The sequence below is a fragment of the Falco punctatus genome (assembly GCF_963210335.1).
Source record: "Falco punctatus genome assembly, chromosome: 4".
Lineage (NCBI taxonomy): Eukaryota > Metazoa > Chordata > Aves > Falconiformes > Falconidae > Falco > Falco punctatus.
Window position 1 is genome coordinate 15,779,999 of NC_137583.1, and position 18,746 is coordinate 15,798,744.

Genomic DNA, 18,746 nt, shown 5'->3' on the forward strand with positions numbered 1-18,746 from the left:
GATCTTTCCTGCCCAAGTGTATTTCTGCAATGTATGTTTTGTGCAGGCTAGCTACAAAATGTAAGTTATAACTGCACAAATGCATTTGACAGGTATTTTTCTATTGCACTGGTAATGTTGGTGTTTACAGCATTTAATCATTTTTATTTAGGAACTGTAGCTATTCCAGTAATGTAACAGCATTGCTGCATGACCAACCTGCAAGTCCAGGCGCAGGAAGGCATTTCTCCCCTTGAGTGCTGCCAGGACAGTTTAGAAGTGAAATAATGGCCAAATATACACACTGTCACATACCTGCAGAGTGCAAACAAGCTGAATGTGTTGGCTTTAAATGGAAAAGTCGTATTGGGAAAAATAATTCTGCAAACAGTGTCAGCCTGATAGGCTGGGTGACACTTTGACTTTCCCTGGCAGAAAAGAGCAGCTCCTTTGCCACAGCACCTGTGTTTAGGTATCATTGCACGGTATTTTGCTTGGTTCAGAGTTTATATTGGGAAAGAGAATGTGAGAATCTGTCCTCAGTTGTGTATTTTAAACATTATTTTTAAAGCTTGGGAAAAAAGCGAAACCCTTTATATTTGGGAAGCGGACGATGTACTTTTTCGATAGCGTATGAGCGCCATCTAGTGTCCCTCGGTAGTACCTGACCTTTGCATTGCAGCGGCTTCAGAAGTGTTTTCTTCAGCGAGCGGGCTCTGCACATCCCACTCCTCCCGAGGCGCGTGGGCTGGTTTTGGGCTTCCCTGGAGAAGTTTGGGCTCTGGTGGCTGCCTCGAGCAGGAGCTGTGGGTTTGGCGCTGGTTAAGTTGTCCCTGTGCTGGTGTTCCCACCGACTTCAGCCGGAGTGAGGAGTCACTCCTGCCTCCCCGCTGCAGGCAGGGTTAGGAGGGCTTTCGGAGGGCTCCCCAGCCTGTTGTGAGAAGGGGATGGCCAAGGGCCATCAAGTGATGCTCTCCCCTGTGCTGGTGATACCTTACTGACATACAGCTGAGAATCTATGAAGGGAAACCTGTAGAAAGAGGAGTATAAAGTAACTTCTGCTCATGTGCAATAGTGGACCAGGTTAAGAGGTATATGCTGACCAATATAGTCATGTATGTGACACAACAGTGTCACATTTTCAGAGGTTCCAAGTATTTCCAGTGCCTGCAGAGCACGCTGGAGCATCTACCCCCTTCATGCAGCAGGAGGCTGTGGGCCAGGGGAGCTGGGGCTCAGGCTGACAGGGCTTCTTAATGTTCCAGCATAGAGCTCTTAAGTGACCAAGTTAAAGTGTATGTGTAAATGTCAGGACTGAAAGTAAGTTGAGAACTAAGCAACCTGCCTGCAGAAAATGGATTCTCTCACTCCCTTTACTCTGGAGAGCGGAAAGCAGCTGCAGGTGGTATTAAATCCCATTGGTCTCAGTGGATTGCAGTCTAAGCTATTACCGTAGGCAAGGGCATTAAAGAAAAAAAACGGCTCTTAGAGTGAGGCGCAGTTCTTCCTCTTTGTTTTCTCTCGGTTATTTAAGAGACCCTCCTATTTTTCCCTTCTGTTTTTTTTAGCTTGCAGCACTCCCCCAGTCAACATGAAAGTGCAGCCGGTGAACAGGACAGCGTTACTTGTAACTTGGAACCAACCAGAAACTATCTACCACCCTCCGATCATGAACTACATGATCTCCTATAGCTGGACTAAAAATGAAGACGAAAAGGAGAAGACTTTCACCAAGGACAGTGACAAGGACCTGGTAAAACCACAGCATCCACCCCAGACATATGTATCAAGCTATCCTTATATTGTTATTTTCTCAGTAGAAGGAAGCAGAGGAGGAAAGCAGTTGTTATCTTATAGACAAGCTAGTGTTTGACTTGCAATGAATTGCTATTAAAATGTTCAGGTTTAGTTGAACGTTGCCTAACAGACTACCCACAACACTGGAGTGTGAACTTATAGTTCATGTGAGTGAATAAAGGACTAAATCTGCAGACACTTTTTCATATACTGTTGTTGAGAAGCAGCTGGCTCGGGAAATAGTTAGACTCTGAATACCTTTTGGCTTGTGTCCAGCTCACAGATTTTCACATAAAAAGTCTGATCCCCCAGAATCTGTTCCTGGGCTCAGGCTTTTCACTGTGCATAGCCCCTTGCAGTCTTCAGAGCAGTTTCTGGCAGTAAGGGCTAGGAGGTAGGAGTTCCGTGGTCAGGGCTAGAAGATTATTATGGAGTGGCCCTGTACAAGCACTGCCTATGCCTGGCAGTGGCAGAAAAAGAGGGAAGAGCAAGACAGTTCCAGCACAGATGGAAACACCGATCAATCTCCTCCATTTAGGATTTGATCTGCTTGTCATCCTTGTCTAAGTTGAAGCAAGTATTGTACTGGTCTTTAACATCCTCTGCATATAAAATCAAAGTGACATATTCAGGTTTGAAAGGCCTCCGTTTATTGTTAATCAAAGAAAGCCTCTAGAATAATGAAATCAGTAATTGTATATGCACATGAAAAATGCAGCAGCAGAGTGTTATTCCTAATGACTGTTATCGTATTTTTTTTCAAATACACAGTCCTCTGGGCCCATTCAATCAGTTATACAATAATACCTCTCTTATTCCCTTAGATGAAGATTCTTTTACTTCATTTCCATTTATATTTTCAATTTCCCCACTAGACATTGTTATCTGGGTCACATTAGGGAGCGATGTGCCTCACAAAATCAGAAAGGAATCTATTGAAAGGCACCCAAGGTTATGATGTATTGTAACCTCTCTCTTGTCATAACTTCACACTCTTAAGGGAGATTTTTTTTAATCAGGTATAAGGAGAGCCTTAATCAGCAAAAATGAGGTGGGCACAGTGAAAGCATCCTGTTTTATGTAAAAGAAATAATTAAAAGTGCAGGGGATGTGATGGAGTGATAGCTTGGAAATAAATTGCGGTGAGACCCTGTGCTGTGCAGCAGAGCTTGGAGGTTAAGAAAGCAATGACAGCTTTCTAGAGGCAAGAAAAGTAGGAAACTTTTTCAGAGGAAAGTGCAGTTTCCTTTCACTGCTCTGGCAGAGACAGTTGGGCTGTCCCATCTTGAACCAGTGCTAGATGGTGTTCTGCAAAAGAGATCACTGGTATTTTAAGTGACCCACACGGCTACTTCTGCTGTCTGCTGCAAGACATTAAATGATGTGATTGTGGACTAAGGCAGCACAAGAGAGTATCTGGAAGGCAGCAGGGCAGGATCTCAGATCTAAGAGTACACAAGGACATCCCAGGCCAGAGTGCTGAGCCATCACGTTGTACAGGCCAGTGGCATGAAATTGCCATAGCCAATTTGTTGCAAAAAAAATAGTCAGTTTGAACATGCAATGACTTTTCTGGGCTTATCCCATATTTGGGACTTGGATCTGCACCTGTAAAAAAAAAATCCCATTTTAATTCCTTTAAGATCAAATTATTTGAGTTTTAGGTTTTTCTGAGGAGAGCAGAGACTTTCAGGTATGAAGGTTGTTATGACAGTAGATGTGGGACATGTTCATTTCTTTCTCATGGGCAGAGTCAGCAGAGTCTGGGTGCATCACTTTGGCCTTGCCCTCTCCCGGGGGACCAGTGAATATTTCTGTTAGAAACAAGTTTGACTTACATGGCATAAATGTCCTGTGTTAGCACAATGCTTTTTATATTTCAAACTGATCGTGGACAGTACTGTGGGGGTAAAAAACTGAATAATATCTATTTTTTTTAAACAGAAGGCCATCATTAGCCATGTCTCACCTGACATCCTTTATCTGTTCAGAGTTCAAGCAGTTTGCCGAAATGAAATGCGTAGTGACTTTAGCCAGACTATGCTCTTTCAAGGTAAAACCCCACATACATATTTTTACATTAAATGACTCTTTGTTTGTTTAACATTTTCTTTGCAGCGTGCAATATGGTGTCGAATGATTTCAGAAGATGTTTGAATGCATGTAGACAATGCTAATTTCAGATGTGGCCAGTGACTTTATCAGAGTCCTATTTCTAGTGATGGGAGTTTGCCTATACCTCTCTGCTGTCAGGTTTTAGGAGAATTCAGAGCTTTTGTCAGTACTAGTTTTCTCAAACAAATTCATCAGAGACTGCTTACGCATCAGAGGCACAGCTATGCAGAATGTGAGTCTGATCGGTGTCTGGCTTATGTAAAAAGGAAAGGAGATCAGTCCTACCTTGACAACCACATGTGGAGATGTTCAGGTTTTACCATGCACGCAAACCTCAGCAATTTCCAGAACATACATACTTAAGTGAAAGCAAAAGAACTGGATGCTAAACTGTCCTTTGTCATGGACTTCCTTTTAACTGTATTGGAGAAATCTGGTAAAGCTGAGATTTGGTGGGAGAACTTGATGCTTTGTAGATTTCTAAGTACTGAAGTTTGTTGTTCCTTCCTGGGACTTTATTACTACTATTTTATTAAGTAGGACAAAATTCACCTCTGCTGAGAGCACTTCCTTCCACTCCAGTTTACAGATATATAAACCTCAGAATGGGTAATGGAAGAAGAAAACAAGCAGAGAGTAAAAAATTTAAATCCTTAAGATGAAGCAAAGAGTAAAGTCAGTTGGGTCTGATGTTGTATATGGAACAAAGTAATAGAGGCATTTTTCAGTGTGATATTTGGAAAATGTGGAGGTTTTAATCCTACTCTGTTGGCACTTAGCATTCAAAGAATATCAAGCTGTGGACACAATGTAGTTCTGTTGTGGTGTTAGCAGCATTGCAGAGAGAGCAGGGGAGAGTCAAGAGATGTCCTATCCAAGCAGCATCTCATAGGGAGCTCTCAGTTTCTTAGTATCTCAGCATAGTGTTCTAGCCTTCACTTTAAGTGCCAGGCAGAGGACCGAAACTTGTATATTACTGATTATGGCCTCTTTTTGGCAGATAATAGAATGGAAAAATTCTTTGAAATTTGACCATGATACCTATTTAATTACAGTTAAGAGTCAGTCATTATTGATGGTTTTGCTGGATGCTCTTTGATAACTCTGGCCCAGTGTTCAAAGCAGTGGAAATGATACATGGCATCTGCAATGGGGGTAGATGCCGCATTTCCTTCTGTATCTCCCCAAAAGAGAGCTGTTCTTCCTGTCTTTGGTTGTACCCAAGATCTAATCTAGAAAAAGAATCCACTTGAGCTTTCAAAACATTCTTCACAGGCTATCGTTATATATATAGTTATATATATAGTTGTATTTGAGATAATAAGCAGTAATAAATAATGATATTATCATAAGGGCAGAAAAAACTGTTATTGTCAGCCGCTCTTGCTTCCTGTGCCAGTCAGGACATTTCATCCAACTTGGGTTTGAAGGAGAGCATGTCTTTTCTGACAGTGCCCTCACACCGGCACTGCCAGGGCTGAGTAATTAACCGAATCTGTCTTTAGCCTCAAGCACGAGGTAAGGTGGTACCCAACGAGCCCGGATGCTCTTGCTCCAGGCTGAGACCCGCGCGCGCGTTTTGCTCGGCAGTTGTTTAGCAGTTTTACCGAGGCCTCCCTTGCCGGCCCGCTGACACATCGTTGTTCTTTGTTTCTCAGCTAACACGACTCGAATTTTCGAGGGGACCCGAATTGTGAAAACGGGCGCGGTAAGTGGGGGGCGCGGTAAGTGGGGGGCGCGGGGGCGCCGCCAGGTGGCAGCAGGGGGCCGCGCAGCTGCGGCGGGGCTGAGCCTGCCGCCCGCTCCCGGCGGCCGCGGCGGGAGAACCGAGTGTCAGAAAAAAATATCTTCCCAAATACGTATTCGACCCGCTGAGAGGGGATTTGTAATCTTGGTGATGACTGTGGGAATAAATTGAATTTCTTTTATTAGCTGCATGAGCAGAAGTATATGCAACAGGAGCGGGGCTTCGCGCCCAGCATCTTTGCTCTTCCACTGCTTCAGGGATACCGGCTATTGTGTGACTAAAGCTTTAACAAGCTCTTTGTTTTACTTTTAATTCAGGTGAGACTGTAACGAGTCAGTGAAGCTGCCTGTTGTATTCCAGAATCAGAAAAGTTGATAGTTTATATCATTCAATCAAACAAAAAAATTATTTACAATAGAACTGGAATACACTGTTTCAGTTTTGAAAGCACCTTATTTAACATCAACTATCCATAACCTAAATTTCTTGGCTTTTGGTATACTGAAGTGTTCAGTCAGATTTATGGGCTGGATTCATACGATTTAAGTACATTGCTTCTGGTTTTATTCTGTTCCAGTTTGATATACTCCCTAGTAAGCAAATAACACATACAAAGCTTGAATTTGAATGATTAATGTTTATTTAATGATGTATAGAGGTGTTCTAGACATACAAAATCTGCCGTCAAATTTTAATACTCAGGCCAGCTTTGAGACTGTACATGCCAGTGAAAAGCAAATCTTACGGTGCCTTAGGGATTGACACTGATAAATATCCAAAAGTTTAGATGCTTATTTAAAGTTTTGCCTTGAACTCTCCAAAGCACAGGGTTTTTTCTGAGATCTCAGGTTCTCTGTGATTGCAGCTGGTCAAAAACAACGTGAGAAAGCAGCCTTTCTTGGTTTGCTGCAGCATTTCAACCACACGACCTGACTGAAACTAGGAATTGCAGAGAGATGCAGAAATACTGTTAAGTTACAAATTTCAGTTCCAAAAATAAACATTTTACAGTTTTGCTCAACGTTCGGTAGCACCTTTTTAATGCTTGTTTGTCCTTGTCTGACGCATACCTTTCCAGGTAATGCTCCTCTCGCTGATGAATTCAGTAACGTGAGACATTTTTCAGTAAGTTAGAGAGGGAGCATGCTCAGGTTGTCTGGGCAGAACTGCTGACCCCAGCTCTTCTACAGAATTACTGCTTGTCCTTAGTTAACTCACTCCAGTGTCTTTTTCCACATGTAATTCAGGAAGGGGAATGACTTCTTTAGTTCTTTAAGTATATACCGAGGTTTTTTATTTCTGGTGGAGCATACATACACACGTGTGCCCAGAGACCCGCATGTGAGCATACGTGCACTGGGTTGACGTTAGAATAACAGTGGCAGCGTGCAGAGGATGTACAGTGGATGGTTCATTCCCTGCTTCCTCTCAGCTCCCCCATGGACAGTGGGCAGTGCCAGCCCTGGCTCTGGGTCACTGGTGGTAGACAGGGAGAACCCTGTGGATGGGGAAAGCTGGGTCTACCCATGGCTGCCACAGCCTGGTGGTCCTGAGAGGTCGTGGTTACTTGCCAAAGTGCTCCTGATGCTCTCCGAGTCCTTCATGAGTGCCCAGCTGGCCCTGCTGCTGGTCTTTCCTAAGAGAGCGATGCCTCTCTGCAGCATCGGTCCTTAGGAGAATAATGCTGATGGGTAGATCAAAGAAATAAAAATAGTACCGTTCAAGGCCCTGCCAGTATGTGTGGGAAGAGCCAGAGTTCCCTGTCAGAGCAGACCCACCAGCCACGGATGCTCACGTTGGCAGCACAGCCCTTATTTTGGGACAGCCCTTATGTAATGCTATATTTTAAAATTGTGTGTTCTAAGGATTACAACACTGTGAGTAATGCAGCTAAACTCAAACTCCTTTACATCCTCTTTACCCCTGTGAGAAAATGTTACTCACAAGTCACTGGTGACGTGGGTGGAGAAGGTCCCGCTGTAAAATAAAGATAAAGAGGGTTTTGATGACAATGATTATTTGCAAGCGGCGAATGCAGGGAGGTTTCCCCAATTTGTGGTTTGCTGTGTAGCTGTGTGGCATGTCCCGTTCGTGGCTCAGCCCTGCAGCCACCTGCCATCAGTCTCACTTTAAGAGTAGCAACCAGAATGTGGGAAGGGAGGGAAAAGCAAAAGAAAAATGACCCCAGGTAGCATTGCTGAGGCCTCTGCTGATGCTCTCTGCTGTGTTTTCTTCCCCTCTGCTGCTGGTGACCTCCTCAAGCCCACAGCATCTCCTGCCTCCTCAGCCGACATGGCTCCCATCAGCTCCGGCTCCTCCACCTGGACCTCCTCGGGGCTCCCCTTCTCCTTCGTGTCCATGGCCACAGGGATGGGGCCTTCCTCCAGCGGCAGCCAGGCCACCGTGGCCTCAGTGGTGACCAGCACCTTGCTGGCAGGGCTGGGCTTCAGCGGCGGCGGCATCTCCTCCTTCCCCAGCAGTGTGTGGCCCACGCGGCTCCCTGCAGCGGCCGCCCCCACCAAGCAGGCAGGACGCCCGGTGGTGGCTGCCACCGAGGCCGCCGCGGCCGCCTCCCCGGGGCCAGAGCGGGACTCAGCGCTGACGAAGGACGGCGAGGGAGCTGAGGAGGGGGAGAAGGATGAAAAGAGCGAAAGCGAGGATGGCGAGCGGGAGCATGAGGAAGAGGAAGAAAAGGATGCCGAGAAGAAGAAAAACAGGGCGACGGCGGCTGCGGAGGCACGCGATAGCACGGAGCCCAGCGTGGCCGTGGCTTCTCCCAACCGGACTGCTGAGGAGGAAAGAAATAAAACCATATCGGGTGAAGAGCCAAACCAAAATGTTGCCCCCACGGCTGGAGGTCCCGAGGAGGAGAGCTTTGCCGAAGCAGGCGCTCAGCCCCAGCCGCTCCCTTCCACCCAAGTGCCACCAGCCTTCACCAATGAACTTTACCTGGGGAAGATCCCAAGAAGACCAGAGACAACAAGAAAACCTCCCCCAAAGGAGGACAAGTTTCCAGAGGAATACCCCTCAGATAACAAATTCATCACCATTAACCCAGGTGAGTGACCTCCAGGAAAACTGTTTTTACTGATGTAAGACTGTTGGAAAAGTACACAATCCAAATTTCTTACTGATTTCCAGTAGATAGAATGTTTTTGTGGTGCCTGGCTTCATCCAGTGGGCAGGTCGTCACAGGATCCAACCCACACATTGTTACTGGGTTGACCAGAGGGGGAAGGATTATCCTTTTATTTTATTGGGACAGATTTATGGTCCTTGTAGCTTACTAGAAGAGAAAATTTAGGAAAATGTTAACCCCTAAGACACTGCATTAAGATTTAAAAAAACTAAGAGAGAGGAATGCAGTGAACTATGGCTATGAAATTAATTTGGAAGAGCAGTTGCTGTGCTGGCTGGTGTTTCACAGGGAGGTTGCTATATATGCTGTAAGCTAATTGAGTTTATCTGCAGGATTCTCCCTGATTGGGCTTTGAGATATTCTTCCAAATACAGAATCATCACTTATTTCTCACCACAAAACCTGCATGTTCTGATCTTCCAAGACAAGAAGCCTTTCGCACTCGAGTTTACCTTCTTTTTTTTCCTGTGAAAACAGAATATCTTAGCCAGGCAGTGTTCACGCATTTTCTGTGTTTGTCCTGATGAGAATTACCAATGCTCCTGTACCCGCCAACTCTGGATGGATGTACCGACTCCACAGTATGTACACAGCAAATATGACCTTTTGGAAGCGTGCCCAGGTGATCTGCGTGTGCACCAAGCCCTGTGTGGCCAGGATTCGCTGCACACGCCTATGCAAGCAGGTATCTTGTGGTGCTCCCAGCTCGCTGTGAAGAAAGTCCAGTCCATATGCACATGTTTCTGCTTGGGGACCTCCAGGCACTGTTGAGGAAAACAGATCTTAGAAATGCAAGGAGCAAATTGGATACATGCATATGGATTTCTTTGCAGAGTAAGGACTGAGATTTAGATACGGCGATGAGTTTATCTGAGTGATTATGTGTATTACCACAGCATTTATAAGGCAGTGCACATTTTTTTGTTTGGGGTTTGTGGGTTTTTTTACTGTTATTGTTTATTTTGCTAATCTACAGACTGTTTTGTAATTTTGTTTTTCCATCAAAGCTGCTCTAGAGTTAGAATACTGTGAAAAAACCTTACATAGTTATTTTTCCCTGCATTTATAAGCACAAAAATGCAAACGTTGTGCACTCAGTTAGAGCTCAGAACCAATTTAAAAAACAAAGCTAAATCCAATCTTTAATAACATTTGTTACAGAAATGCTGACCTGACTCTAATGCTGTGAATCATAACTGTTCTGTAAGGGAACAGATTAACAATGCAGAGGCCAAGAAACCTGTACCAGGTTGTACTGATTTTTTTTAAAAAAAATACACTGCTGTTTTTCTTACTCCTCAACTGGAAATCTTCAAAGTCCAGTGCTCCCACTGAATGTGGTCTGAGAAGCCTGTCAGGCAGCTTTCAGCATGCCACTTGCCCTAACCACCTTCTCATCAGGAAGGAGGGAACTTGTTCTAGCCGTGCTTTGCAATGTTGGGAGTAAGCATTCAGCACCATTTGGGTATTTGGCTTCAAACCCCAGCAATTCAGTCTGCCTGGGTAAATCTGCCTCTGGAATAGTTCTTTGGTTCTTCCTGCCTTCTGCTTCCCTGTTTCTTATGTGCCAGTTTCTTGGATGTCCCAAGAACAATGTCCCTTATATAAAACCTAGAAAGGGCCTCATGGCTTATTCTCAGCCTAAAAAAATTGGAGGAAGGATGGGTAGTTGATCTTAATTCTTAGCTCATGGTGAAAGGATTGTTATTAGATTGGTTTTTATTCCATGGTGAAATTCAGATGAAAAGGATGAAAATCGCTGAGATGAAGAAATATTATTAATATTGCCAAGAAGTTCCTACTAGTTATTATGAATTGTATCCCCATAGTCTGTAGTGATTTCTATCTCTTTTTAGCATGTAGAGAACTATCACTGAAAGTGGTTCAGTACAGCTTTGCCTCCCACTAGACAGACTCTTTTAAGAGCTCTGCTCACTGGCAGGCTTGGAGGCTTTAAGAGACCATGCCTGAAGACTGCACGCAAAGATGATTAGTCTTGAAAGGACTCCACAAATTAGGTTTCCCATGCTCATATGGGGAGGAAGGGTAACTTACTAAGATCACTATGTCTTTCAAAAATGGCTTCCATGAGTAGGAAATGACATGTGAAATAACCAGCACGTGTTAGCTGGGGAAAAGATAAGTGGGAAAGGTTGCCTGTTTCATCCAAATTAACCTTAGTTAAATTAAATCTTAGTTAAAACTCTGGTGACATACCCGGGATGGGGAGGAGGAACAGTAACATATTTTCAGCTTATCAGACAAGCCTCTCCCAGGCCCCTCAAGTGTCCTGAAGAGGACAATCACAGCTAAAGGGCTGGGAATGGCTACTCAGAGATGAAGAAGGGTCCATTTGTGCCATTTTCCTTGGGGTAGATGTTCATTCCCTGTCCTTGACCTCCAGGTGGAAGAAGATATATTCATCACAAAACTGATGACTCCCTGTCCAGACATTGAGAAGGGCTAGTGTTTTTCAACTCTTGAGAACATTTTAAGATGTTTCTTACTGGCTTTTGGACAGAGGTTTTCAGTTTTAATCTCTTTGTACCAGGTGTGAGGACCTTGTCCTTCAAAGTCTCTTCAGACAAGTCCTTTTGCTTGCATCTCATGTCACCAGTCTTCTGCAGTGGATACTGAGGTCCACCTAACCCAGAATTTGCCCAAATATGTTACCAGATGTGTCCGAGTAAGGTCTGGCTGACCTGTTGGCAGTGCCACCCTTGTGAGAAAACTCTTGGGAATGCAGGAGAAGGAGCTTTCCTCTGGGTTGGATCTCGGTTACTAAAGACACATGCCAGCAAAACCCACAGCTGGCGAATTGTCCCATCGATCAAACACTAGCACGGAGCCTAAGACTAGCTGCTTCAGATTAATTGTTTTCCACGGTAATCTGGACATTTGCAATTCATACAGACAGACCTGACCTAGCTCACACAAGGAGTTGAGCTCAGTGAAACTCCAGACATAAGCAAGACCTCTTCCTATGAGAAAGGGCCTTAAAGGTTTTCCATAACAAGGTAAGTCTGAGATCAAGAGAACGACCAGCGAAGCTGAGAGGACACTGCCAGAAGTGTCTGGAAGCATTCCTGAACATCAGGACAGTTAAAAGAGTGTGAAGGCCACTTCCAAAGTGAGCAGAAAGAACCCCTGCAGCTTACTGTGTCCCATAGAGGGCAGAAACTTTTTTGGATGCATCTTTTCTCCAGGAAAGCAGTTTTTGAAAAACTGTCAAGGTTTCAAAAATGTTTTTGTGAGTAGGAAGTTTAATCATTTTAAAGAGTAGAAAATTGTTTCATAACAATGTACACTTGTAAAATTAATTATATAGCATCAAATTAGCAGTTGTAAGGAGATAACTGAATGGGAAAGTACTCATGAGTGTGGATGATTAGAGGAGAACAGGGAACACATGAGAAATTACAGGGAAAGTGCGAGGCCAATTAGTACAGCAAGGCTCATTTTCTTTTAGTGCTTATTTCACACGCACATACACACACACCTCTCCTGAGGCCGTGTCATTATTTTCCAAATGGCATTGGCCTCTTCTTGTCTGGTGGTATCGGCCAATGCTAATGATTTTCCTCTATCACTGAACGCTTGCTTGCATTCTCCTCTTTCATTTTCCTGATCATCCTTTTCTCTGTTTTGGTGCCCACATTAGACTAATTGTACCTTTGATCTGCAACTGTTACCCACACAGCTGCTCAGCATTGTCCGCCACTCCGAAACCCGAACAGTAGAAGAACAGCAATTAGAACAATTCTCTACCCCACCAAAACAAAAAAAAAAAAAGGGGGGGGGGGGGGGGGGGGGGCAGAACAGCATGATTCAGTTTAATCAGGCTAAAGTAGATATTATGCCACAGAATTTTGGTTTGTGTGCCGGACAGTTACACAGATCCTTTGCATTTGACAGGAGATGACTGGTGGGCTGTTGTGAGCAGTGACGGATGCCAAGTCGGGGCTTTGGCCTGAGTCATGAGCTGGGACTGAGAACAGAGATGTGGGTTTGGCCCTTGATCCGAACTTCAGCCAGGTCCTCCCACCCCTCCGCGCTCACCCACTTCTGCCGAGGGCTTTGTATAGAGAGATGATGATGGGCAGGGTTAAATTTCAAGCCTGATGTATGCTTTTAGCAGAGACTGAATTTTGATTTTTGGAACAGCCTTTGCCAGGTCTGAGGTTAAAAAAGCCTTTTGGGGATAACCTCATTAAGATAATTAAACATCTGTGTAATTCTTTCTTTCTCCATACATGGCAAGGATTATTAAGCTGTATTTTCAGGTGGCATTTTGAGCCATTTTGCATGGCAACATACAGAAGCAAACAGTGGAATGGCTTGACAATAAAAGAATTGAATTATTTGACGTTTGCAAACAGCATGAATTTCAGATATCTCGCATCAAGATAAAACATGATTGGCATCTGTTTACAAAACAGTGAAAAGCCATGCTTAGTTGTGCGCGGCCTGTAAGTACAACTGCTGCAGGAATGTCTTTAAAGAAACAGGGAGAAAATATTTGCACAATGGCATGAGCTTGTATCAAAGGTAATACTTTTTTAAGAAACATGGGTTTGCATTTTCATGGTTTATTAATATGGCCGTTACTATTTTCCAGAATTAATTGATACCTTTGTGTAAGTCTGTGGTTTTATTTACTCCAAGGGAAGATGAGCAGGTGACTTTTAAGAGAGTGGATGGTGTGAGGCAGCTCAGCAGCAGGGGGTTTCTTTTGGCCTGCAGAACACGTGTATTGTCATCGGTAACAGTATGTGTCACAGTACAACAAACAGAACTTTGTCCTGGCGGTTTGTGCAATGGCAAGGGATGATAAAGGTAGATAGGTTATATATTACAGCTATGGTTGCTTATTATAGCCAGCAGTGTTACTTAAGGGAAATAAACATGTTTCTATTCTCAGGACCCAATTACCGAGAATACAAGGAAAAACAGTACATTTCACAAACTGTAGAATGCCTCTTTCTTGCCTTGACCTTTGTGCAAGAGTTGTACTGCCAAAGCCTCCCTTGCTGCCTAACGCCCTCTAACACTTTCTGTGCCAGGGCCTCTTCCATCCAGGGGCTGGGTGGCGCTGCTGAATGGGTGTTTCACAGGAGTTACAGATTTTTCCAGACACAGGAGTGGATTTATCAGTGCCAGGGCTTGTATCGTGTGGGACCTCCTGAAACAGATATGCTGTAATAATTTTTATTCCTTCTTACTGGGATGAATTCCAAGCCATTAAAAGGCAAACTGAATTAATTCAACGAAGGCATATGCCACTGGAAACTGTTTACATTTCTTAGCAAAAATGGAGTTTCCTGGTCCATTTTTTAAGCTCCCCCTCCCCGCTGCAAAGTACAGCGTATGGTGGGCACTTACAACGATATGCTGTTGACACTACCAAGGCTCAACATTCTTGCTTTGGAAAAAAGTGAAATGCTGACTATTTTTTATTTTATAATATTTTGTTGTGTAGGAGAACAGGAAGCTATAAAGGCTCAGATCTGTCTTTTTTTGTGTGTGTGTATTTTCTTCAACTCTTTTTCCAAGTTATCCAGTGTGCTGCCTTTTCTTAGGCTCTTCTGCCATGACACTCAAGAGACTGGCGCCAGCACTCCAGCTGTACTGCTGTGCTTCTAGCCCCAGCTGTCATTCTAGTACAATTTGTATTGGCATTGGTTTGTTTAAGCTCTCTCAACACTTTACTTAAGCAGTGGAAAACACCTAAGACTTTTTCTTCAAAGCCAGCACAGGAACGGTCTCTTTTTTTCTGAAGCACATTACTGCTTGGGCACTCCCAACTGGAATTCTGGGGTGAGAATGGCATTTGTTATTCTGGCACACAGCATACTGAACGCTTTCTTATCCTCACATCTGCGGTATAGGGAGTTGGCAGGGTCAGATAAGTCTGTTCTCCACAGTAGACTGAGTAAGAGGAGCATCGTGAGCACTGCAGAATTTAATAGTGTGCGTTGGGACTCCAGCCCATGCTGTGCTTACAATGGAATTTCATTTTCTTCCCATGCAAACAGAAACATATGTTTTTGTGTTGAAATATGTGGAGGTGAAACTAAACAGAATACTGTCCTTGGAGAGAAATGAAGCAACACCCTAATGGATGTAAGGTGGTGGGACTATTTGGCTCTCCTACAAAGTTTCATTACATCGCATGGTTTTTTGTTTTGTCCCTTTTACCATTCTGATTAGTAACACTTACCTCACAGCCTTAATTTTTTCATGCTGCTAAATGATTTGAAATGCACTGATAAAAACCGATGCCTCAGGGCTTATGATTTTTGCGAGTTTGGCAAAAACAGAGAATAAGCCTTTGCTCTAATTTTGGGGCTGTTCTTTTCCTTATTCTCTGCTAGTCAAGGAAATCAAAGATGTTCAATCAAAGTGCACGTTCACTTCCCCCAAACATCCCTCTGATTAGCACCTCATTTAGGCTGCTTGCTAAAGGGCATTACCTCCATCAACCTAGTCCTTAAAACCAGAAAGATTTCTTGCTGGGCTTGCAGCAGCCTGCAGCCTTGCTCTGTTTTCAGCAGTCAGGAAAAAGCATTTACAATTAACCTTTACTTCCATGTTAGTTGAATTTTACTCCTGCCTATGGAGGAGTATAATCTAAATGCTATTAAAATAGAGTATGACTTCATATTATGTGACATCTGGTGACTTCCAATTATCTGTGTTTTGCCTGCCTATGGTGAAAAGGCAATTATGTTCTTCTGGTAGGATTTGCAGCAGTTTCAGAAGATATGATAATACAATACTGAACAAGGGCAAGGAAGCACATTGGTAAAGAAAGACTCACGGAGGCTAAAAAGCAGAAGTCGTCAAGTGCGCATGTTTCAATCCATGCTGAAATCTGAAGCTGTTTACGCTAATCCTTTCCCATTACGTCCTGTTGACAGGTATTGATCAACTACCGCCTGTTTGTTAGGAAACATGAAGAAGATACAGAATCTGCTTCTGTATTTTTCTTTTATCATTCTGTCTAAAACAATTTATTCGTCAAGTCTACACAAATTTGCACAAATTAGATGTCTTTCGAAATACCTTGATACTGTGTCTATGCTCATTGGCTCCAGTACTTGTAGAACCTCTAGATATTCATCTTAGAGATGATAAAGTAATTTTAATGAGATGTCATGCAAAAAGTGAAATGGAGTTACTCAGCCAGATCTCAGGATATTGACCAACTCTAATTTTGTTCAAAAGCTGTGGCGTAATGATTTCTTCTGTCAGTTACAACACATCCTATCCATTCATTCATCCATCCATCTTGACAATCCATATGCTAAAAAGTGCTTTCGTATGCAATAACTCACCAGATTGTGACAATTCTGCAAATGATGTGACATGACACCCAACATGTTGAGGATTTTTTATTTTAAGATAGTTACCAAGAAATTTATTTCTCAAGCAAAGTATTACACCGAGCTTTGCAAACAGGACTGTCCTGTAGTGTTGAGAAACAGAACGCATTTATCTGCAAACACTGATGACAGAGCAAAGTGTTTACTTTGTTACCGTGGCGAAATGACTTAGTGGGGTACTCCACATCTGATAATAGGTGCTTGCACGATAGAGTCCTAAAATTGTCTATGAGACTGTAATTACAGGCAGTAGTAAAATCCAAGCCATATTGTGGCAATAAACACCATACTTCTGTGCTCTCATGTCTCAGACTAAAGACGAATGGATTCCCACCCTGCAGTCAGAAGATCTTTGCTCTGTTTACTCATACCATGTAAAATGGACAAGCCATGTGTTTTGCTTACACGTTGGTCCATACGGTAATTCTCTTTCCATTTAGTGATTGGTTTTGTTCTGTTTTTTCACACAGCTGACAAGAACAGCTCCAGCATGGCCACGAGACCTTCTCCTGGTAAAATGGAATGGATCATCCCACTTATTGTGGTCTCAGCCCTGACCTTTGTGTGCCTCATTCTTCTCATTGCTGTGCTTGTCTACTGGAGGTGAGCCTGTTTCCTTTTGATTGGAAACCGATTATGATTTAAAACACATTTCAGGTGATGTTTTTTAACATCGTCCTGTGTTTTTTATTTCACTAGATGTTACGGTGATAGATGCATTAGATAACTGTCTGGATGCCAGAAGAGCTCTGTTGGTTAACTATTCAGCTGTCTTAAATATTGATTTTTGTGTCATGAAAATGAGCTTGGTAGAGCTCTAGCAATGGTAGAGCCAGCTGTAATGCCAACAAATATTTTCACAATTAGGTCCTGTAATATAGTTATAAAAAGGTGTCTTTGTCTTGGCCTTCAGGAAATGTGGTCGTGGGAGAAAAGCCCAGCGAGACTGGCCTTGGCTCAGTGTATGGCTTTGCCACAGACCTCCTGTGTGATCTTAGGTAGTTCTTTTCTTCCTTTGGTTGTGCTTCAAGAAAGGGGAATAAGCTTGTTTCACGTTGTATAGCAGTGCTCTGAGTAAGAGTTCTTTAGCATTGGTGAAGTGTTCACAAGTGCAGCCTGCAAGGTCTTGAAAGTAAAAATTGCCTCTTACAAAGAGATACTGTCCTTTATACTAATGGACATTGGTTCGGTGGTGGAGCCTAGGATTAGCATCAATAAATCCATCCCCACTTGACTTACAGTAAATTAAAAGCTGAAACACCTTCTTGTGCCGAAACCAGAACCCAAAGACACTTGGTTTGTCTGGTACTGAAAATTAACCAGGGATTAACCTCATAGAAGTTATTTAGGAATTATTTCAAAATCTGATTAGATGTGACACAGAAAAGTAGCTTTGATGAGAAATAGCAGTCCGTTGATCATCATATTTGTAGACTTAATTAAAAATACTACCAAGCTGTTTTTCAGTACACCCATTTCACTGACAATTAATTGGCCAAATTGCTGAGGCTGGGAACATTTGAAAGAATATTAATAAACAGGTGACAATAGTCTTGTGAAAATCATTTCTATTAACATTTGCAAGTAATTTAACATCATTGCAGTAAGACAATGAATAACATTGTGTGATATGTGCAAAAACCTGAAATTGACAAGGTTCTGAAGATCCCGCTGGAGTGTCTTGTCCTTCAAGATATATTTCCTTCATCTGAAGGACTAAACTTGGTCACATTCACACCAGGCAATCCCGAGGGATATGGTATATCCTGAAGCGCTGTAACGAGGGGTCAGTGATATTTCTCTTGCCTTGATACAAAATGCTCGTCTAAGGAGGAAAGGTTTTGAAATGAAACACTAACAGCTGTTATCAACAAGAATGTTGGTACCTCTCATTGTTTGGAAAACACTTCCGTTTCCTGAAATTTCACTAATGGATTGAGAGAAATAATTGCAAAAATAGCATTTAATTCACTCAAAGAGTAACAATACTGTCCCTGAGAAGATATTAAAGTTGGAAAGTACTAGTTTAGTGACCAATAGTTAGAGACTAATTTTTTATAAAAATTGACTTCCACTATAAGTCATAATATTACTCAAGTCTAAAATTAAGATGTGTTCATTAAAGTTAAATACTTTTTTTTCTTCAAAATTCCTAACCATCCTCATAAAATTTTTATGTGCTTCATAATAACAAACATGCACATAAATCAAGAAAGATGCATGAAAACTGTAGCTGAAACACAATTACTTTTCCAGTAATGTTTGTTATTTTGCATATGGACAATAATTGTTTCTTATCTGCTCTCCATAATACGCATGAGTAGTTAACATTCATTAGTGGCTTTGGTAAAATTACAAACACTGTCATTAATATGCTTGACAGCGGTGGATCAATTTTTTTATGTAAGATTAATACTAAAAAAGGTGGAGGTCAAAAATTAATATAAACATGGAAAGTACGTCATGTAGCAGTCAAAGTTTTTTAATAAATATGAAGAACAAATTGAAGAACAATAAACTTGAGCAAATGTATACTGGCTTCAAAATAATCTCCTGTGTCTACCTTCATAGTTCTGAGGATTTT

The 18,746-nt window shown here is 42.7% G+C and overlaps 1 protein-coding gene across 1 annotated transcript in view; it reads left to right on the top strand.

Moving 5' to 3' along the window:
* PTPRG (protein tyrosine phosphatase receptor type G) overlaps nucleotides 1-18,746 on the top strand; it is a 427,945-nt gene that overhangs the window by 339,998 nt on the left and 69,201 nt on the right. Inside the window, exons 9-13 of the mRNA XM_080382926.1 lie at nucleotides 1,548-1,732; nucleotides 3,721-3,829; nucleotides 5,550-5,599; nucleotides 7,901-8,696; nucleotides 16,633-16,765. Coding sequence (XP_080239052.1) covers nucleotides 1,548-1,732; nucleotides 3,721-3,829; nucleotides 5,550-5,599; nucleotides 7,901-8,696; nucleotides 16,633-16,765 — 1,273 coding nt within the window. The remainder of the gene's footprint in view (nucleotides 1-1,547; nucleotides 1,733-3,720; nucleotides 3,830-5,549; nucleotides 5,600-7,900; nucleotides 8,697-16,632; nucleotides 16,766-18,746) is intronic.